General features: G+C 39.8%; 1 protein-coding gene and 1 long non-coding RNA gene across 2 annotated transcripts in view; one reads left to right on the forward strand and one right to left on the reverse strand.

The window, feature by feature from the left end:
- The window catches only part of LOC137476932 (uncharacterized), a 541698-nt gene that overhangs the window by 129874 nt on the left and 388550 nt on the right, over positions 1–23274 (reverse strand). The gene's annotated exons all lie outside the window — the stretch shown is intronic.
- ADCY5 (adenylate cyclase 5) overlaps positions 1–23274 on the forward strand; it is a 204061-nt gene that overhangs the window by 111636 nt on the left and 69151 nt on the right. Inside the window, exons 2-3 of the mRNA XM_068195390.1 lie at positions 9469–9618; positions 14645–14766. Coding sequence (XP_068051491.1) covers positions 9469–9618; positions 14645–14766 — 272 coding nt within the window. The remainder of the gene's footprint in view (positions 1–9468; positions 9619–14644; positions 14767–23274) is intronic.

The following is a 23274-nucleotide window of genomic DNA, read 5'->3' on the forward strand; positions in this document are numbered from 1 at the left end:
AGGCAGGCTAAATTATGTTATAATTTGTATTATAAACAGAGCCAGTCATAACCAATGTCTATGGGTTGGCTTACACTTGCCTTCATAAACAGTTCTGAAGTGTCTTTTAGAGCATCTCTAGAAAATCTTTATTATATTACTGTAGACCTTTGAAATCTGGCGTGACGAAGCTGAAGGCCAAGGAATGCGCCTTCAAGCTGATCATGGGGCTCGGTTAAAATTTGGTCAGGAATTTGCTTACTGAGTTTTTGTGTTATTGAATCCAAATCTGTTTAGAGATCAGTATGCTCAGCTGCTGGAGCAGCCAGATATGATAACAAATCTCAGACTTGTGTGCAACCCCTCTGATGCAGAAGTGCGCCCAGTTTACTGTAACAGCTGGCAAAACCACACACAGCCTTCGAAGGAGAGGATGTGATCCAGCCAGGTCCCTCACAGATTGACTTGGATATTAGATATCCAAGTTTTCCATTAGATATCCAAGATTAGATATTGTGGCTGTGCACAGTCTTTGCAATCTTCTATGAACGCTGCTCCTTTGCTTCATCTCGTGCAAGCCACTGCTTCAGTTCAAGAGTTCAAACTTTGCTGGTGATACTTGGTAGGCTTTGTTTATTAAAAATATGTGTTGGATAGGGATGTTAATAGGAAGGAACAGAGATTGTGGGCAAGCTGCTCTGGCTTGATTTGAAATCCAGCAACAGAAGAAGAAAGGAGGTGTTTTTTAAATCAAAACCAAAATACCCATCTGTATTCCATTCTTTCTCCAATTTTACATTTCTTCCCACACAAATGAGCAAAACCAGTCTAACTCACCACCTCCCAAAAACATGCATTCTAAATGCTTGGGAAATAGTAATTTTTATATCTTACAGACCATATTTAGGGCACTCATTTCTGCCTGCTGAGCAAGTGGAGAATGTTCCTTTTTCCCAGATAAATAAGACTTTCATGTAACTAGATAAATATTTTTGTTTTCCCAGTGACCTGGAGGTGACTCCTGTGCTTAAATGATGATGAAAGATAAGGGATGTGATGCATTGCCTGTATCTGAGTCCAGGGCTCCCTGAAATATTCCCAGGAACACTAAGGACTAGGATTCACTGTGAGAGAGGGAAGCAGAGGAGTGTTTGTCTTCATGATTTTGCCTATTTAGTACAGACCTTTTCTCCCAAAGCCATGAAATGCAACCACAGGCCTTGGGCACGTGCTTCTGTGTGGAGCATTTGCATAGGGTGTTGGAAAGGCAGAGCTCCCCTGGACAGGAGGATGGGGAGGGGACGTGGTGGCAGCCATAGGGGTGACTGTGAAGAACTGGGGTCCTGGGCTTCACAAGTCTCTTCTGCTGAGATCATGTACTTGGTATGGCTGCCAGGCACAACCCATTCCAAAGGGGAAAAAATGCAGAAAAGCAAAATAAATATAATCTTGCTTCCACTATGGCTAGGAGCAGTTTATGTATTTGCTTGTTGAGTTAGTTGGTGTGTATTAATGGACTTTCATGTGTGTTTCAGTGTAGCAGACTAATTTTAAGAGAGCCTGGTAGAAAACTTAGGCATTTGTCTTCTATCCCTCACATCCCTTCCATCAGATAGAGAAGGAAATGGGATATAAATGATGAATAAAGCACATTTCTCGACTTTTCTCCTCACTGATTAGAGCTCCCTTTAGCTTCAGAGACGTTGTGCAGAATCTGGATAACCACACATCTTAATCCAGCTTCTATTCAATTACAATATTTTTCTATTGGCACCTATTGTATCTTCTTATCTAACCAGCTCCTTGTGTCTAGGGAGCACGGGGACAGGTGGGACTGGCATGAAAATAACTCAAACGTGGTTACAATCATTTGCAGAACAATTGATTTTGCTGGAATATCAGAGCTTTTCTTAATTTTCTTATCTAAAATTATTGTCTAAATTGCCTAAGCTATCATGCATCTGGGAAAATTTTGTGCAGTTGTCAAAATTATCTTGACATGTTTTTTATGGGAAGATGTTTATCCAGTGACAGCTGTGAGTCATGCACGGAAAGTCTAGAAGCTTTCATCCACTTTCACATCCTCAAGAAGTACCTAATATTTCAAGGCCCATTTCAAGGGCTTTTATTTTGGTAAGATTGTATTTAGTTGCTGCAGTCTTTGTCACCTCTGTGGATCAGAAATAAACACACTTTCAGGGAGATGAATTCACTTGTGGTACAAATGCATTTTTACTAGGGTCAGGTTAAGTGAGCTGGAGGGTTAAAATGTTTAAAACACTGCACAGTGCTGCTCATGAGATGTGTTTCAATCCAGGCCCTCCATTTCTATCATGTTGTTCCTTCTGGAGGCTGCCACAGCAGATTTGAAACTGGCCAAACTTGCAGCTTGTGCTCAGCAGGAGCATCTGGCTGGTGCTCCATCTCTTAAGAAGCCACTGGATTTCAAGGAGACAACCTGGTTGCAAAGACTTAGGTGGTAATTTAAATTAAAAAAAGCAGGGGCTGATTTGTCCACAGGGGAAGGGAAAGAGGAAATGTCCCTGTTTCAGTGGAGGAAGCCTCCCCCTAAGTTGTTTCAGAGTGTCACTCTTGCATCCAAGGGCCCTGGTGTTTCCCTAGAGTGCCCATGCAGCTCTTGCCTGGCTTCATCTGAATCACCATCGAGGATCCTTGCATGAAAACCAGTGCTGATTTGTAGCTTTTAAAGTATGTTAAGTGTGGGGATAAAGAAAAACTTTTTTGCGACAGAGATTTGTGGAGGATGGATGGCAGACCCAGGAATCTTCTTCCCTACTGTTTTATTGCTAGAGAAGGGCAGCATTCCCTCCCCCCAGGCTGTGCCACCATGCAAAGGATGCTTTTCTGGGATTGTGATAGAGTTACAGGAAAACTTAGACACGCAAATATTTCTTTTGTTTTGCTGATGTTACACCAAGATTTATTTAGGACAATATATTCTCCAGTTCTTAATCTGATCAGTCAATAATGAAAGCAAATGAAATCCCAGTAAAAAAAATAATAAAACACTGTTAAGGAAGTAGAATTTATCCATTATCCATTTTATGTAAGAATTTTTCCTTTTGAGAAGCTTCATTTAAAAAAAAAATATGTATTGGTAATATTTTGTTCTTTATTAAAAGCTGGATTTAAAGGTTTTAATGATAAAAAACCTCAAATCATAAATACTGTGTTCTGCATGACAGTACAAATATTGTTGGGCAAGAATGCACAGTAGCTCTGCAGTTACAACAATCAGTCAATGAATTAAAATGATATAGAATAAGGTGTGAAGCATTATAATTAAGGATGCAGCATCAAAGATTTTGATGTTGAAACAATTAAGAGAATTGAAAAATAGAAATATCTTGATTTTTGCTCTAGATTAGGGTTATAGTGTATTATGTCTCCACATGCAGCTATGTATTTAAAAGGTAAATTAGATAATAATTATTTTCATTCTAAAGAAAGAATTAACTTATGTGGGGCAAAATACTTGTTTGGCTTTCCTCTGAGAAAACAGCATCACGTTTGAGAGATCAGTGTACATTGGGGCTGGAAAGGTGAAATGGTCACGGAAATGCCCAGAATGGATGGCATCAGATGAATGTTTTTATTGACTGCAGTTCTTGAACAGAGATATTCACAAGTGGCATGAGGGCTCTTTTAGTGTTTTCAGCCGAAATACCACGTCACTCTCAGCAAGTAACTTTATGCCAAATATAGAATCTAGTTGAAAGAGTGAAGCGGGCAGCTTTTGTTCCTTGTAGGCTTACCAAACAGAAGGAACATCAGAAAAGTTTCAGAAGTGTTTCTGCAGAGACATTTTTTGTTCTCACCATCAGCTGAAGAGATTTAGTGCATATGTACAACATCGCTCTCTAATAGCCTCTATGGAGTTCTGCTACTTTGCAATAGTTCAACTGTGACTTAGGGAGGCATTTAAACTCGTGACACTGGCTTCAGCATCACTGCTCTTGTGTCAGAGAAGCCTTTGCAAGGTGGTAGCTATAACTGGTTTTCTGTTCTGCTCAAGATGCAAGCAGTGGCTGCTGTACAGCGGCAGAACAGAGGGAAGGCAGCACACAGCACCTTCAGAAAGTTTGTTCTGAGGCTCTGGTGCATTGATGTAATCTTTGGATGTTGCAGTTGTCTCTCAATACTCAGTAAAAGTACTTGCCATGTTTCAAATTGAAACCTCCTGATTTCTTCACTAGTACTCCCACTGTTCTTTACTGGCCAAACACTGGGAGAAGACTGTGTGACTTTAACTGTTTAATTATCTTTCTAGCATAATCTACAAATTTTCACTATCTTAGTACTCTGCTGGCTGTAGCTCTGGGAAATGAAAGATGTTTTTGTATATACAACACAAATACATGAGTAATTTGATCTTGGAGCCAGCTGATGTTGTCTTTCATTTTAATTTTCATTATGCCTTTGGCTCTGTAGCTGCTCCATTTTTTTTTATTAGACAGTAGTGTGTGAAGAGGCAATAGAGGGTTAATTGCAGTTCAGGGAAAGTGTTTAAAAAACAGCACCAGCTATATCTTATAACAACAATACTTTCTCATAATGTTTGTGCTTTTTGTCTTTAGAATTTATCCATACTTCCAATTCATATTTTTGTTCTTAAATTGTTTATAGTAAGTATTCAAGATTTCATAATAATTTTTAAACATTAAAAAAGTAACTCCCAAAAGTAAAGATAACCTCTGTGTCTGCCCCTGCAATTAATAATTTGACCACTTTGCCAACTCAATATGCAACCACTTTGAAATGTAGCTTAGAAAGTCAAGGATCACTTTAACAAAAAAATTTGCTACTGGCTGAGTATTCCATGAGAGTTGGAAAGCTGAGGCAGAGCAGTGTCACACTCTGGAAAGAAGGGGTACATAGTTTGGTGTTTGTTGCAGGTTGTTTCCTATGACTTTTAAATCTCCATATATGTGCTTTATTTCTCCTTGTGACAGTTTTATTGCCTCACAATAAAAGCTTCAAAAGTAATTGTTTTCAAAAAAGAACCTTATGAAAATATCAAAACAATATTTTTATTTAAATGAAAAATAAATAGAAAAACAGAATACTGGTTAGTGATGTTAGCAACTAAAGGGAATAATCCAGTGCTGTGATCTTAGAACAGAGGCCACCCTGAGCCTCTGCAACAGAAGGGGACCCAAGCAGAGTAATTTGGCAAAAAAAAAAAAAACCAAGAAGCTGTGACTTTTATAATAAGCAATGATATTGCAAGGAATATGGCCACCTTCTCATGTCAGTAGCCAGCCTTGTTTTCTCTGGCAGAGGTAGGGAACTAACTAAATTTATCTTGATGCTATTTCTCTTAAGCATGTTGTTGTCTCTTAATTACATATTGAATAGCATCTGGTGTTTGAAGAATTTTCTAATAGAAACACAGCAGGGGGAAGTGTGGCAATATTGATGCAAGCTGATACTTTTTCTGCAGTGGTGGTCTGGAGGCTCTCTCCTGGCCACTGAGACATCCTGCTTCTTCCTCAGCCTGGCCTGAGGTGCCCAAAGCATCAATTTTGTAACATTGGTGTCAGGCCAAATTTAGCTCTCGATTTTGATTTTGTAATACCAGGTTTTCATAACTCCTAGAACATGTGGAACTAAACTGTTTCCATCTCTTGTCTTTTTCCCCTTCAGTCACCAGGGGAAAAAATTATTGAAAACAGTTTCCTGCGGGAGATTCAACAAAGGCGTTGCAGTGCTCTGTTTGTGCGATGAAATCAAAGCGACTGGAAACTGTTTTTGTTGTCTGAGATTGAGGGACCTATTATTTCAGTGGCACTAAGGAGCCACGGTGGTTTTTGAAAACCCCTCATAGTACATAGCTCTTCCTCAGGTACTGAATCACCTTTGAAGAGCTCTGCCTTGGTAACAGCAGGGGAGCAGCATTTCTCTGCCTCACACAGGTCATGGAAGAGTAAACATCTTAGTTTATGAAATACTCACATGTGCCAATACTGCAGGCAGGTTTATTAGCTTACCTAGCAGTTACATGTAATTAAATGGTCTTTATAAACTATTGTATTCCAAAAGCAGAAAGGTAGGAATCTTCTTACTTTAAATCTCTAGTTAGGCAGGAGAAGGAAGTCAGCTACAAACCAGACAATTTTATCTTCCATTGCCCTGAACAGCTCTTCAAGCACAAATTTTCTGAAATAGCTGCCATAATATGTTTTTACTTTTCAGGCCATGGAGCTTAGGGAATCAGATTTTTAGTATCTACATCATCTCTCTCCTCCTGGGACTGAAGCTGGTTACCATAGCAAAATGGCAAGGAAGCTGATAAGCAAGTAGTACCATTTGGCAAACAGGATATAAATCTATTTTGTTAAAACAGGACTGTGAAAAAAAAAAAGGTTGCTCCTAGATTTTTTTTTCCTTTATTGTGTTTTAAAATGGTTGTGTAGAAAATTATTGTGAACAAATACTGAACAAAAATCTCTTGCTCACTAACAAGTGTGGCTGCAAATAAAAGGAGCTTCAGTTTTAAATCTCTTCAGATCTTTAATATTTTCACAGAAAAGTTACACAGTAACACAGATAATACAGAGTAATTTCACTCCTTATGTTTCAGGGTGTTGCAAGATGTCATACTGTGATTTAAATGAGCTCCTGCTAAACAGAATAAATACAGATACCTGTTCCCCCACTACTTAAAGATTACATTGCAGTATAGTTTTTGTTCCAGCTTGATGAAGCATGGTCATCTGAGTCTGTCTTGTAAATCAGTCTGTGAAGTCCCTTGGGTTTGTGCAAAGTGATGTTAGTGAATGCTGAAAAGTTAAACTGCTTGGTGTTCCAAAAAATATTATCAATAATGTCAGTTCTGATGGTGTTTTTTGTACTCCCTGTCTCGGTGTCCAATATGAACCACACACCCTGAACAGCACAGCCTGGCTGTTTAAGGCATCATCACAGCAACTGTATCTTTGTGCATGGACCCCACTGGGGGGGCTTTTTGTTGGCACAGCACCAGTTGGTCCAGAAAGACCTAAAAAGAGCTTGTTTTCAGGACTGAGGTGTTCCTCTTTCTGCTGAATCAATTCTTGATATGTTGCCTGGCATCTAAACCAACGGTTGTCTCCTGTTCTTGGTGCAAGACTTGAGTCACTGTTTTGGGGAGGTTTTTTGGGATTTGTGCTAGTGACTGTAAATGAAATGAAATCTCAGAGTCTTGGGATTAAAGCAGAAAACTGCTTATTTCCTTAAAACCTTCTTTGTTCTCAGTTTTATCCATTCAAAATATATCATACATGCTTGTATAATTTTATATTCCCTTACAAATTTTGTAATCACTGCACAACTCCAATAGCGAGGATTTGGGAGTCTTGCTATAATCTGGACATGCAAAAATGCTGCTTAGTTTTAACCCCTTTGAGCCCATATTAACCAGATTGAACTTGTAGAAGTTCTATTCATTGGGAGAGAGTCTCAATCACTGCACCCATGGAGTAGGAACCATAGTAAATCCTAGGAAACACCTATTTTGACACCTTTTTTATGTTTTTTTTTTTTTTTCCAATAGAATAAGCACTGTCTGAAGGTTTTTTTTATGCTAGGGGGGATTTTTCATCTTTAGATGTCATCATTATCACCAAAAAATAGCATCAAATGCCCATTGGATGCAGCACTGGCTCGGGTTAACTGGGCAGGATTTGGGTGGGGGTTGACTGGTGTGTGATGAGCTTGGGGGAGAGAGATGGAGAACCTTGGATCTGGAAGGATCCAGCCAGGCTTAGAAAGAGCTGAGTGAGACTACAATTGTGAAGGGGATGTGTGAGTTTAGTATTGGGACTTATTTCATGTCCACGTGTGTGACCTGCGTCTTCATCACACCTCTGTGTGGTCTGTGGGTTCTGACAGTCACCTGGGGGTGTCCATGACCTGCAGGTCCTTGTACTGTAGTGTGGGACACGAATGTGGGAACTCACTGTGGGGACACGGCCCAAAATGCAGCGCTTGGATGCAGGAGCTTGGGAAGTTGGAGTGTTGCCATCTACTGGCAGCCAGCCACAGAGAGGAGTCCCTCCTCTGGCTGTAGTTGATGGTGTTGCTTATTTTGAGCTGAAAGATGAGGTTTTTCTGCCTAAGTCCTGTTTCCAGTCGGAACTGTCAATAAAAGAATTGTCGCTGTCCCTAGCATGTGAACGTCATCAAACAGCTGGAATAATACCAGTCAGATTTTTATGGAGAAGTTGTTACTCTTGGGATGTGAGTCCATGTTTGAGATGGGGGCAGCTCCTCTCTCTTTCACAGTGTCCAAGTTGGTCTGGGGAGTCCTGAGCACCCCCTGTGAGCTCAGGGCTTGAGGGGTGTCCTGCAGCTCTCCTGCCATCCAGAGTGTCTCCATATTTTCAGGGAATGGGCTGGGCAGGAAACTGCTTTTTTTATTCTGCAAGTAAAAAATTAATAAAGGCAAAGGATATATTCAGGCTCATTAGGGAATAGAGCAAAGATCTGTATTATTAAAAATCTTAGAGGTTTGACAGTCTTTTCCCCTGGAAGAGATGAGAAATGTTTCAAATAATTCTGTCCTCAAAGGGTGGTCCAGTGCAGCTTGTGCAAGTCTCAAAAAGTCCTACTGGGACTGGCCTCTGTTAAGGGAAATGTTTACATTAAGCCATCAGAACAGGCTTTGAGGATTTTGCTTGAAACAAATACCAGCAGTGGGCATGAATATTTTTTTCCTTTTTATTAAAAAATAGTTGGGAAATAAAAGGTTGCAACACAAGTTTTCAGCAAAAGTTATGTGGCTGCTTCCTTACAAAACATAACATGCATGGGAGTAGAAGAGTGACATAGCTCTTCGTTCATGCTTGTCCAGCTGAAGTATGCTTCAGACTTAGCAACTCATTTCTGTACTCATGCATAGAAATGTAAAAAACTTATGTTTTTATCCAGAAACATAAAATCTTGAGTTGGAACTAGATTATAAATACTGCTCTGAAATCTTGTGAATACCAACACTTTACCTTCAGTATTCCAAGCACTATTTCAAAATAATGGTTAATGTACCTTTGAAATGTTTTTGAGCAAGATATGTAAGTACACAAACATGAAAATATTAGTGTTCCTCTGCCAGATCTCTCTGTGTGAGTTATAGGTGACTTCCAGTGATGGAGCAATGATGCACTTTTAGATTGATTTGTGTCTCAGTAGTTCCCAGATAATAGATAACCAAATGCAAGATTGCAGAATTACCAGTGGAATTGTACCTTTTAGTAGTACCCAGTGGAAAGAACATATATTTGAGGTCATATATGGAAGTTTTATATCTCAAAGACTAGAGAGGTAAAATACATTGAAATTAAGAGCCTGAGGTTTAAATATGTGTTGGTTTAAGGAGTCATGGAAAGTGCTGGATTCTGGCTGGTGCTTTGTTACCAATGGCAGTTTTCCAAAGTGTAACCAAGTATTTCTCTCTCTCTCTCTCTCTCTCTCTTTTTTTTTTTTTTTCAGCTGGTCTCCAATGTTCTCATCTTCTCGTGTACAAACATTGTAGGCGTGTGTACCCACTACCCAGCAGAGGTGTCCCAAAGACAGGCTTTTCAGGAGACCAGGGAATGCATACAAGCCAGGCTGCATTCTCAAAGAGAAAACCAGCAGCAGGTAAGAGCAACAGTTGGAAATAAAACATGAAAACACTGAAACAGAATTAGCATGCAAATTGTTCCGGTAGGATGGCACTTGCAGGTTTCTTTCTTCATGAGTAATCCAGGCACAAATAGGTTGTTGTTAGAGGACAGGATTTTTATAGATTTGAAAGAAAGGGTGTAGTTCTTGTCCAGTACTCTGATGGACTTTTCCAGAGACAAGCAACATATCCAGTGGCATGTTCTCTGTGGATTAAAATTACACAGTACACAAAGAGTCTGCATAGTTTTTTTGCGTCCATCATTGCTGCCAAGTGTTAAATGCAGATGCAACACACAGGCTTTGGACTGACCCTCCTTGTAAGGTTAAAGCCTGGCATGATTGTCAGCCAAGCCACTGCCAAAAGGGAGCTGTAAGGCAGGCAAGAATTGGTCCACACAATGTAATGTTCCTTGATGCCTCCAAAGAAGGTCCTCTTCCCTCCTTTTCTGAAGGTTCCTACCTGCTTACACACCTCTCTATATCTTACTGGCTTCAAATGAATTGTGTTTGCTCAAATAGTAAGATTCATCATCAGCTTCATTGGTGTTTTGCTATAAAAAGCCCTCTTGCTGCCAACATACAGCTTAGCTGTCAGGGTGCTGAATGCATCTGCTCCCCTAATTCATTTGTGGGCTCCCTTGTAATGAATCTCTCGTGTCTCAGAATTAGACACAGAAGGTCTCTTGGGACAGCTTAACTATTCCCTTGCTAACACACATCTCTGCCCTGCACTACATCTCATAGTGGTCTGTTCAGTCCAATTTGAAATGAATCATGGAATGGGACTTCCATTTATCCCTTGGGAGATATCTCAGAGCGTGGTTGTGGGTTTGGGGAGAGGTCAGGGGAATTAATCAGCTGGGGAGTCTTTGCATCTCTTTGGCAACTCATTTTCATTTTCCTTCATGTCTCAGCCCATCTGCATCTATGGATTTGTGTTTTGGCAGTGTTTCATGAGGTACCTCTGGCTGACATAGCTGCTGTTCAATCCTTACTGTGTGTACATGTGCTTATTTGGTACTTTCTGTATGAAAACAAGATTCACACTCAAGATTCCTTTTTCCTTTGCAACGAATATTGTCTCAGAAAGATGAAACAAGCAGCCACTCCTCCTTCCACACCTTGAAGTAGAGGAAAGAATTGAGCCAAGAGAATGTGCCATTTTACTCACTGATTACAGCTCTGTCCTCCCTGCTGAGAGGTTGCCTTAGCAGCATGGCTCAGATGCTGGTGGTGTGCTAGATTTGGGCACTTCTGTCTCAGAAGCAGCTCCCTGGAAGAGTCTTGACAAACGCCCTATCTTCATGATTTTTTCTTCTTCCCTTCCCCAGGAAGTACTATACCATACATAAGAAAGCCAGGACATCAGAAAAACATGGGTCAAAGCCAGTCACTGCCAAGTGCTCTTCAGTGCCTGCAGCAGTAACTGCGGGTCCTGGCAGCTGGAGATTCCTAATGAGATTATTTGCTGCTGCAGCCTGCACTGACATTGATCTCCAGGTTCAGTTCAGATGACTCTATGCATAATGCATTGAGATAAGCACGAGGTGACAGCAGACACAAATAAGGACAGCTCAGCCCACATGTCCAAACAGGGGTGGAGGAAAACACAACTGCAAAGCCCAACATTGTTATTTATAGTTGCTTGTCTTTTTCTGGAGATCGATGGTGCTCCTGTGTGCTGTTCTTGTTTAAAGGGAAGCAGACTTTCTCAGGCAATTGACCTTGTATTTTCCTTTATTAAGCATCTACCAGCACCCAAAATTAGCCTGAAAGTAAATAGAAAATCCAGAATATCCAATGCAGAAAAGAGATTACTTGTGATTTCATTACTTGAGATAACCTAGGGCAGAGCCATAACAGGAATCGCTGTTGTTTGCCCAGAACGAAATATTCTTGGATGAAAAATCAGGTGTTCTCCACATTGTGTAGGGAGCAAATAGCATTTCAGTAAGAGATTGGTTGTTGGGACTGAACTGTCTTAATTCTAGCATTGCCTGTCTTCTGTCTCTGTAAAGTTGTTCTCTCCTTTTTTTTTCATCTCAGCGTCACTTTTGGTAAAATGTAACTGTTACTAAACTTGAGGAGAAATGGATAATCTTAAGATACTAAATATTCACAGTGATTTGAGGTCATCTTGGGAGAGGACTTCATAAATAGTTAAAATTTCTTTGCAGAGACATTGTGGGAATGTGTGTGCCCATGCACAAATATATCCATGTGTACGTGTGTAAACACAGTAGATCTGTGTTGAACTCCTTCATCTATGTGCCTGTTTTAGAGACTAGTTCTCCTTGGGATGCAGTTGTTTAATGTATAATTCAGTGGAACTATACTTGCATATTATTTTGAAGGGAGAATTATATACGGATTTGCTCTTGTATTTTTATCAGGTCAGAATTCTGCCTTATTATACTTGTAATACAGCAGTCCTGGTCACCTCACTGGTGCCTAATATGGGATTCTACAGAAAGGGCTGCAGCACTTTCTAGTTATTGTATTAAAATGAAAATTGTTCTCTAGTGGAGACCCTAATTTCTCTGCTCCATTTGAAATAAAACACAGGGATTTTGTTGTTTTGAAGGCCTTTTCATGTGGCTTATGCCTTACAAATGCACTTGTTATAGCCTTCTCCTGTTAGCTGCAGAGGTTATTTTCAGTGATTGTGATGACTCCAAGCAAACAGAATAAAGATAATGCTCAGCTCTGTAACACAGCTCAGCTTCCTAATTAGTAGCTGCATGAAGGGATGTTGTGCCACATGCATTTGTTTCACCTGATCAGCCTATCTTATTCCCTGATTATTAGTTCAGAGCAGTGTTAGTGTAGCTCCTGGAGATCTCAAGTGTCTTGAAAATATTGGTGATTTAATCTGGCAATGCCTGTGGTGTCAGAAAGAGTAGGGGTGGGGGCTCTCAAGTAAAAGCTACTCGGAAGTGTAGGTGACAATCTCCTGGAATGCTCGTAACAGACACTCAGGCTCCTGTCTCTGTTTTGGAAGTGAGTAAACCCTCCGTGCTCATGCGCCCACAGGGAATGTTCCAAACCTGTGGGTGCCCCCGAACCTCCCGTAAAGCTCCCGAGTTATTTAGAGGATGTGTAAAATCACACATAAAATAGCAGCTTTCACACATTTGAGGATGCCTATTAGAATATGCAAATGACAACAGTGTATACAGCATTTACTCTGGAAAGCATACAAATGTGTTGTGCTTTTCCACTCAAGGAGTGCACCAATAGCTGACGGAAGCCTAAGTACATGTGCATGATTCATGAGCTGCTTTTTTTAAAAAAAAAAGAATATGTAACTGTTAGCACCTGCGGTATGCTAGTGACGGTGACAGTGCTTTAAAAAACAAGTGTCTTTTCATGACTGCTGCAGTTTTAAGCAGAGATAGAAATCCCTCCAACACATCTTCTGTGGTATTACTGTCTCTTCAAAGACTGAAGGCAGACTCAGTCTCTTTAAGGTGCACACTGAAGGGGGAAAAAGAAATATTGGGCAGTGCTACAGACTATAAAATGTCTCAGTGCACGCTGAGCACATTTTCAGTGAATTCATCTTCCTTTGGTTCCCCCAGGGTTCCTTTCTCTCCTTAGAGGAAGAAATAAAAGGTGAACTTTCAGTTAAAACTAGGAATTAGAAACCAGAAATGTGCCTATAACTGCATTATGGGCAAGTGGTTTGGTGACGTGAGTACCTGGGACAGGATTGCTGACCCCTCTGAGTCAGGCCTGTGTCTGAACCCTGCTGCTCCCTGTGTTGTCGAGAATTACCGAGCCGTTAGATAAGACTGGGGACCTTCCTTTGCACCACCTTCTCTCTGTGTCATCAAGAAGGAAGGCCCTTTTCTTCCTCCTGCTCGCTGCAGGGAAAGAAAAATACAGAAAAGAGTGGCACAAGCTTTTGGGATTCTTCAGCTATTCCAGAGCACTGCCTGCAGGTTGGACCAGACCACAGCAGAGCTGATCCCAAATGAGATGCTCCCCACCTTCATGAGCCATAGCAAAACCTCCTGAACTTCACAGGGTGTGACTGGGAACAGAATGAAGCTCTGGGCAGAATTCTCAGGTGTCATTCCTGATATACACAAATGCATCCCTGGGGCACAAATTACCTGCACATTTAAATGCTATAATTTCTCTGTGAAATTGGCACCAAATTTAGAATAATAACAAGCACTTGTTTTTATGTGAGTTTTTAGGAAAATCACCAGAAAGTCATAATTTTGTCAATTTTTGCATACTCTGTAGGAACAGCTTGCAAAATAATGTTACAAAAGTCACACAAAAGCTACAATCAGTAAATGAAAGTGCCAATTGAGGGGCAAGGAGGGCCACAAACTGTTGATGGTATGTGGTTATTGAAAATACTCTTGTAGGTGAGTGGGTGGGTTTACAGATCTTAATGCAATTGGGCACTAACAGCAGTTTAAAGTGTAGCAGAAGCACTTCTCATGCTGGTTTTATCAGGCATTTCTACGACATTTTAGCTGCTAAAAGCAGGTTTGTGCCTGCTGGGGGAATGTGCTTAGATAATTAGATAAGCAAGGAAGGAATTTTAAATAGTGCCCAAGGGTGTTGGGGTATCATTCCTCTGGTGTTAGGTGAAGGAAGACTTTGTGGTGGTGTGCAGAGACTGCGTGGGAGGTCAGACAATCTCATTTGTCAGAGTCCTTCCAAGAATTGTGCATGGACACTCTTTGACTTGCATGGTTTCTTCATTTGCAAGAACTGGCAACCACAAATTGTAAGCCCAGTGTCTGGAATGAAAAATAATACTTTTTCTTCTAAAACCATTGAATTCCTATTGTGGGTTTGGGAACAGAATTGCATAGGACTGGTTAGGGGATCATCTTCTGGGTTTATGGAGCCCATTTTGCTTGGTTGTACTGATCTCTCACCAAACTGATGAGTCATTTCTCCCCAGTAAGGAACAAAGTGTGTTTGTTAACTGGGCAGCAGGTGTTTTAATTGGTTCATCTGTCTGACTCCACAGGAGCGTCTCCTGCTCTCTGTACTTCCTCGACATGTTGCCATGGAGATGAAAGCTGACATTAATGCCAAACAGGAAGACATGATGTTTCATAAGATCTACATCCAGAAGCATGACAATGTCAGGTAAGAACAGCAGCCTGTCTCCCAGCCATGGGGCTGGAGGGACCCTCCCAATGGTTGGCCCTGAACACCCAGGGATGAAGATGTCAGTGACACATAATCCAAAGTCAGTGCAAAGACTCTGAAGTGTTGCTAGCTGACTTTTGAAAGTTTGTTTATAAGATGGTAGGAGGATTGCCTCATCCTCCAAAATCAGTGTAAAGACTCTGAAGTGTTGCTAGCTGACTTTTGAAAGATTGTTTATATGATGGTAGGAGGATTGCCTCATTCAAACAATATCTTCCTTTGAGAAGTGACTTGAAGTGATCTCTTTCCTTACATTTTCTTTTTTTTCCCTCCTTATTTCTTTGCTGGAGTAAGTGTTGATGGTTTTGAGAAGGTGTTATATTGGGGGTCAGTTATTTCTGGACAGTTACAAGCACCCCTCTGATAAGAGATGATGGAATGCAAAAAATTAGGAACACTTCCCACAGGGTGAATTGCAGAGCCTGGCTAAGGTGTAGATTTTCTGGAGGGGTTTCTGGCAGTTTGGAATTACAAGCAAGGGGTCCATTAGTGACAGCCTTGACACCTGCTCAGTCATACTGCAATGTGTTGCTGCTCAGTCTACCTGGATGAGGAAAAGACTTTGATATCCAGTCTCTGGCAAGTCATGCAAAATCAAACAACCTGTGCTGCTGGGGTAGTCCAGGCCCAGGAGCTTCTGAACATCTCCTGGCTCCCACTGTCCAGTTTCCCAGGGAAGAGACAATAAAGTAGTACTTCAGGGGCTCGATAGCTTTATAGGCTGCAGTTGCAAAGTTTAACCTAATCTTAATGCATTTCACCTCTGCTGGTGTATCTGATCTCTTTGGACATCACTAATGTCTCAGCTAAGTCAGGTCCTGGAACTGTGTAACAGCTCTGTCAGTCTATAAATGCTTCTTTTGAGACAAAGGGACTGGGGACAGAGAGCTTCCCTTTTCCATCTCCCCTTGCAAGAAGCGTTTTTTCCTGTGAACTCCCTGTGTAGCCTTTCTCTCTCATGCAGCTTTAGTTGCTGAATTATATCTTCTGATACTTTATGCTCAACAAATAAAAGTGAGTTTCTAACATACTGCACCCTCCAACAGCTGACGTGAAAAAATCCACATGAAATTCTGATGCATTTGAAGACATTACCTTAGCATTGAGGGTAGCTGGGAGAGGCAATGTACAAGCAAAAAATTGGGAGCTTGCTCAGTGTTGAATGTAGAGTCTTACATAAAACTCACTGAAATCAGGGAGAGTCTGTGTGCTGGCTTGGATGGAATTCAGCCCTTCAGTTTTTTTGGTTGTGACTCAGTAAAGAGATAAAGATCCACTAGCAATACAATGGAGACAAAAACAGTATCAGAAATCAAAGACAATAACAGTTCAGTGATGAAAAATAAAGGATATGTGCATGGTGATGTAGGGGAGGGGAAGAGGCCATCCACAGGCTTTGTGCTGCAGTAAATTTTGTGTCTTCACATTCATTTTTTTCCTTAATGACACTGAGTGGTTCAAGTAGGTGTGTAAATTTCTTGTAATAGATGCTGATTGTGAATTACTTTTTTCCATTACTCAAAGGTCAACCTGACATTCAAACTAAGTGCAATTCATTAGCATGCCATAAGGCTATGGTATTTTAATCTTCCACATCAATTTCCATATGTCATTATTTTGCAGGTTTGAAAGTGGTTCAGTAGTCAAACCTTAGTAAAGTTGATTGTCTCTTTAGGATCATACTGATTTGAAATTTTATGTGACTACATATACAAAAACTAAATAAACAATAATGAACTAAGTTTGCAAATGAAAAATGTTAAAGGGGGAAGGGAAATCTGATGTAACATTTGTGACTGGAAAAAAAAATAGACCAAAGATAATGGCTTGTATGGAGACATGGAGATCTCAAAAGATGCATCAAAAAGTGGCACATGGCTAAGAGTATAGAAAGAGAGAAGAGCTATGATTTTCAGCTATGGCTGTGAAGAAACATGAGAGGTGAAACACAAATACATAAATGGGTATGTGCACCAGTCAGTTCCTGATGGGTAGCTAACAGAACACTTGCAAACATTTAATTTTCACATCTTGCGTATTTATTGAATAACACAGGCATTTATGTAATAGTGTTACTTCTGCAGCTTAAGAGTCATTTTAACATTTTCCTCATGGTAATGAGTTTAGGAATCAGGCCCTTGCAGGTGCCAACCAGCTCCAGTGCAAAGGGACTCTAAGGTCTCAAAAGATCTTAAGAGGAAACAACTTAAATCATATCTTCCTCAAAGTGTGGGCTTTGTTGTCTATGCCTGTGAGGTCCTAAATCACAGCCCACTGAAATCATGGAAAAGGCTGGGAAAGTGAGATAAGAAATAGGAATAAAATAGTGTGTATGCTGAGAGCAAATAGAAAATAACTCAGGAACATCTCATCTTCATGTACTTTAGGGAAATGAATAACTAAGTGCGAATATTGAAGAAAGGAAACATGATTTGGAACAAATGACTCATTTCACACCAGGAGTTCAGCATGGAGCCTTGGCTCTTGCCTGGGTGCACTGAAACCACCTCTAGTGGGAAGGGCTGTGGATGATTTTGAAGCATTACATGCACACAGAAACACCATGGAGGGGGGAGGTAGCATCTCAGGGATGCTGATTAATGAACTGGCTGAATAAAAGCAAGCAGGCTCTTTACTTTGTGCAGGGAAATGCTCAAGGGGAGGCTTTTGAGATGAGAACGCTCCAAGCAATTCTGTTTTGTGTTCGTCACTATTCAAAAATGTCATAAGAGCTTAGTTTTTATGAGCTAAAGGTTATTGTGTCAAGGCAATTGAGAAGTATGTGAAGTCAGTGCAAGGGTGCTGTGCCCAGCCATTGAATCTGGCTTCCTGTTGATGATTTATCAGCAGGAGCATTTCCTTTGCAGTTCAGAGGAGTGGGAAGGTCTGTGTGTTTGCAAAGAGCTGTGGGTTTTCCTTCTCCATCAACTCTGTTCAGTGATTCTTTTCTCCCCCATTCTCCAAGATTGTGTCTAAAGGCAGTTTTTAAATGAAAGTATAATGGATGGGAATTTTTTTAACTATTAATTTAAAAGTTTGATTGTCATCTTAAAGCTTGGAACCTGACATCTTGATTTTTACTGGATCTTCAGAGTGAGGTTGCTTTCCAAACCCACTGTCAACATGGAAGTTATGAGGCTCTGGAGGTTTCCATCCAGATGGGTTTATGTTGGGTCCTTTGAACTCAGGAGGCACCAGAGCACAGCCTTGTGCACTTAGCCTGGTTTGACATTTTGTGTGGGAGAAGTGGCTTACTAAATTCTCTTCCAGACAAGATTAAATATTTTAATTTTCAGGGATGATTGGGTCTGGGCTTTTGGGACCACCTCTAATTTTAATTAAAAACCAAACCCAAACCACTCTACCAGCAGAAAACGTTAATCTAAAATTATGTGAAGTTAATGTGTGTAGGCTTTCTTTTCTAGTTTAAAAATGAAATGTCCTTAACTTTACAGATCTGCTTTTTATGCTTAGTTTTAGATTCTAGGTTACATGGTTCAGGTTTTCTTTTTTTCTTGTTTTTTGTTGGTGTTTTTTTTTTTTTTTAGAAATAGAGGTTGCACACTTCTCTTTTTTTTCTTTTCTGTTTGTTGAAGAAAAAAGAAGTGAATTTAAACCTGTGTAGAAGAGATCTTCCTCAAGTACCAGCAGTAAGTCTGTAAAGCATAGCCATGATCCTTCAATCTTACTGCTTACTGTGGTACACTTCCCTTAGAGAGTGGGCTGTCTCTCCATAAGGGAAAGATGATTTTTTAAATGTAAATAACTGTGGTCCTTTTGACCTGAATGGGTAAAAGACAATCTTTTTTGAGCAAATCTTTTTATCTGGACTTCCTGCAAATGAGTCCATAATCTCCTGATTATTGTTATGGAAAGTAAAGTTCAGAGACTAATTTATCCACAACGAAAATATAATTTCCTGTAATTTTTGGCAGCAAAATTTGTTTCAGGATCATGTACTTCTGAAAATTTTAGTGTGGTGACAAAACAAAGATGCAAATGTTTGAGGTTAATCCACTCTTTTTCAATGCACATGAACAGAACCTTTAAACAGAGAATGAAACATTTTCCTGTCCTGACTTATTGAATGAGAATTAACTTTGACAAATCCAGAACCTCAGAGCACGATTTGACCTTTCCCACATATGTGTGTGTGTTAAATATAAAGTCTATTGTCAAAAGCAATCAGGAAAGGAGTTCCCAAGACTATGCAAGTAGTTTTGGGTAAACAACAAGGTGAATTATGTAACTAAATTTGTTCATGTTATCATGAATGAGATTATGTCTGATAGACAAGCCCTAAATTATGCATAGATAATTTTGTTTATCTATCATGCTTCCCAGACAGAATTTTAAGTGTTTTGCATTACTGTTGCTATTTATAGTGTGTCACTGCAGTGATAATGGCTTTAATGTTATCTAGGTTTGGCCAAATATAGTAATCTCTGTGCTATAAAAGGAGGCTTGAAGTCCTCTGTGAATGGATAAAGGTTGGCTTTGTCATTGAAATTCCTTTAATGAACTGTTTCAAGAAGCTTATTTTAGGGCTGGCATCCAAGTGCAGTAAAAATGACAGTTTCCTCTCTTCACCCCTTCACATAATTCTTATGAATCATGTACTCAACAACATTAACCTGCTTTCAGAGTTTCTTAAACTTCTTGTCAACTTGAACTAAACCATTTGCAGAAATGAAGCAAGACCATTTGCTTTCAGCTTTTTAAATGAAAAGCATTTGTAACTCGTCTTCTGATTTAATGACATTCTAACACCAAAAAGTTCTCCCCTTAAAAATGACCAAATAGTTGCACTTTGGCTGAGTGTCAGGGTATTCAGACCAGCTGTGTCAACTTAACCTCTTCACCTTTTAGGTGTTGTGATGCCTAAGTAGTTGCTTATGAAGTTTTTTAAATTCCCAGGTTGCAAAGTTCTATGGAATTGTGAACTGTGATATTTGAGAAAAAATTTAACTAAGCAAACATCTTTTTCTTCCCTCCTCCCACTGTCCTCACACACAAGATTGGTGGTGAAGGACTTATGCTCCTTAATAAATAAAGTTACATTATGGAAGGTATAAATTTCTGACAGTTCTGGCAGAGATATTTTCAAATATATTGCACAGTCCCTCATCTCAGCCAAAGTTTGTGTAGCTTTAATTTCTCTGGAAGTCCTCATTGCCAGGAAAGAGCAGGAGCAGTAACTTTTTTTAATATTTACTGTATAATCCATCTTCCTCCTTGTCTTCTCTCCTTTCTGTGGGGTGGCAGAATGAAAATTGATGGTTTCTGTTTTAAAACAAGGAAGACAAGCATTAAGAAGGAGAAAGCCCAAGAGCCACTTTTACCCATGTTTTGCATCTTTGCTGCTGCTCTCTGTGCCAGTCCCTGAGCTTCGATTTCCTCCGAAGTGTGTTGATGGGTTGGTTGGTTGTTTCTCAGAATCAAGGCTTGGCAAGACCTCTCCCTCCTTTTCCTTATTCAAAGCATGTGCCCACGAGCAGTAGAAAGTTATTTTTGCCTGTAGGTGGGGGGTAACTGTGGGTTTCATGTGAGTTTAGAGCATTTAATTGCTGTAACTTCTGGTTGAAGCTGTAGGATGAGAAAAGTGAGTAGGAGGGAAATGAGCCTGCCCACGTCTTTCCCCAACTGATAGCAGTGAATTTTACCTAAGCAGGAACTCTCTCTGTCAAGAACCAGCTCTTGGGTGTTTCACCTATGCCTGGCAGATGTGAATATTTGCTTTTTAATGTTGCAGATTTTTCTTTTCTCTTTCAAGTTAGCAATAAGTTTTAGGAAGTGCAGAAGTAGGTTTCACCAGAGGATGAAGGTGAAATATTCTGCTCTTACCACCACTAATCACGTGTCTCTTCCTAATCAATTTGTTGTTTTTGAGAGCAGAAAGTCACTTGTCTTTTGGAGATTGTCATTCAAGCTAAAATTCATGTGTAAAGAAATTCACTTACTTTGCAGCCTTGATACAGCTGGAGTTGACCTCAAAGCTGTGGAATAAGTTTGGGTGTTAATATTACAGAGGATGTTTCAACCCAGGATCACTCCCTCTCAATAAGAAATGTATTGATGGTTCACCCATGAAAACTTTTAAGCCAAAAAAGACTGCGATTTTATATATTTTAGAAAAATCTACCTCTTTGTGCACATCTTTGTGCATGTGCACAGCAACCTTTAAGAAAAAATACACGCTAACTCATTTAAGTATTCATTTGCTCTGTGATCTTCCTCTTTGAACTGGGAATATATTGTGATCTTGGTCCCTGCTGGGAGCCTCTGGTGTCTTCAGGGCCGTGAGCAAGCCTCGTACCCTCTGCAGAACAAGGCAGATAAATAACTGGCTGCAAGGCACCCCGCTGGATGCACTCCCTGAACACGTGTGCTGGAATCAGGGGAACATCCCAGCAGAGCAGCCTGCCAGGTGACTGCAGATCTGCAGCCACCAGCAAGCCAGCAGCAATTAGGAAGGGCCTGTGATGTATAATTCACACCCTGCTATTCTGAGTGTACACAAGGGCCTGTGAAGTTCACAGGGTGATGGATTGAAGAGTGTTAGATGTTTTAATGATGAAATACTGTGAAGAGTAATTTGGAGAGAATAATGACGGTGCCTGTAGAAGTTTGCAGAGCAGAATTTTAACTCATCAAGGTTATTTGGTTTCTCTTTTTTTTTCAATAGTACTAAGAAGAAATTTTTTTTTTTTAATGTATGACTGCTGATTGGTCTGATAAAAACAAATGTGTCAAATTTATAGTAAAAAAAAGCATCAAATTACATTTATTCAGCTAATTCACTCTCAGTCCTCTATACTCTGGAGTAACCTTGACAAGAAAAATTGAGTATTCTATGAACAAAACTTTTCTTTTGTGAAGACCTGCTTTTACAGAGTTCCTTTTCTCCTGTAAAGACTTCGTGAGATTTCAGTTGATGAACTGCTTTGTCATGTAGTTAACATGCAAAGTGGTTTAAGAACATTGAGTTTATATAACATTTGAAGAGGTTTTTATTAAAAGCATCATCCCACCTTTTTGCTTCCCCCCCTAGATGATAATGACTGAAAAGCAAAAATTAGTTAAACTTTTTATTCTGTAATGCAGGGAACTTTGCAAAACTATTTGAAGCTCTCTTACAGAAGCTATAAAACAGAGGCACAGTTCTGGATGGGGATGGATTAACTTCTCTTGTTTTACACTATATTTATATCCCTCAACAATTGCTGCTAATTTGTGCATCTGTTCCTACTGGTGTATATATAATTTTGACAGTGGATAAATAATGAAGAAGAGACAAAAGCTGGAACCAATTAATGGAGAAGAGCTCTCGAGTGGTCTGGCATCCTGTGACTCAAGTTAGTACCACTGCTAACTTGAGTCTGTGTCCTTCAGTAAATGAAAGTCATAGTGTAGTTTCCAAACTTTCTCTTTTTTATTAACTTTACTTTATGCTAAGTGGTGAAAAAGTTGGGGAGAGGTTGTGCAGTCTACAAAATTCTGTAAGTGGGGTTTTTGTAAGAAACCAAGATAAGAACAGGTCACTTCAGAAACAGAACTGACAGAAATGAGGAGCACCAGAGGACTGCACAAAAGAGCAAAGGAGGCAAAACACCAAAGGTTTAATTAATTTCATCACACACGTCCCATTGGCATGGCATTGCCCTTGTGGAATGATAGAAGTGCTCTTTTTAGAAAACTGAGATTTTTCTGTGCCCATTTGTGTTTTTGTTACAAAGCCCAAGAAGGATGCACATAATTTTAAATTGTGGGAATAAGGATTTGTAAAACTGTGTAGATTCTGGGGACTTGGAAGTTTGCAGGTAGCTTTCAGAGACTGGGAAGTGTCTGTGTGATATTGTTTAAAAAGCAACCAAAATATAGCACTATAGGTGTCATCTTCCTTGATAACATGACCAGCAGAGCTCTTTGTGGCTGCTGCCTGTGATTTTGGCAAGTATTTGAGGCTCTCAAAGGCACTGAGAAAATCTAAGGAAATTCTTGACCAGTAACCATGTCCGTTTTATGAATCAACCTCCTAAATTGATGCCTTAAACATATAGGATTCAAAATCAACATTCAACATTCAAAATCAACTTCCTCGTCTGCAGTTCTACAGAATTGATCCCCAAGATGAAAAACCTGGTGTGCTATTTATAAATTTATTTATAAATATTTATAAAACTGTTTATAAAACTTGGATCTGTGTGACTGTCCGGGCTCACTCCCTGATTGGGGTGACCTGGAAAGGTGGAAAAGTTTCTTTTTTAACTCGTGTTTCTAAAGAAAGACTTAGTAGTCTTTAGTTGTTTGGTCTTAAGGTAGTTTATTGTATGTTATTTAAAAGATTTTCTTTTTGAACTGTTGTGGTTTGTTTAGTAGGTCAGACAAAGGTATACTTTGACCCTTAGGGGGTTGGTGCTTTTTTTTATATTATACATTATGTGT

Source organism: Anomalospiza imberbis, chromosome 7 (assembly GCF_031753505.1).
Source record: "Anomalospiza imberbis isolate Cuckoo-Finch-1a 21T00152 chromosome 7, ASM3175350v1, whole genome shotgun sequence".
Classification (NCBI taxonomy): Eukaryota; Metazoa; Chordata; class Aves; order Passeriformes; family Viduidae; genus Anomalospiza; species Anomalospiza imberbis.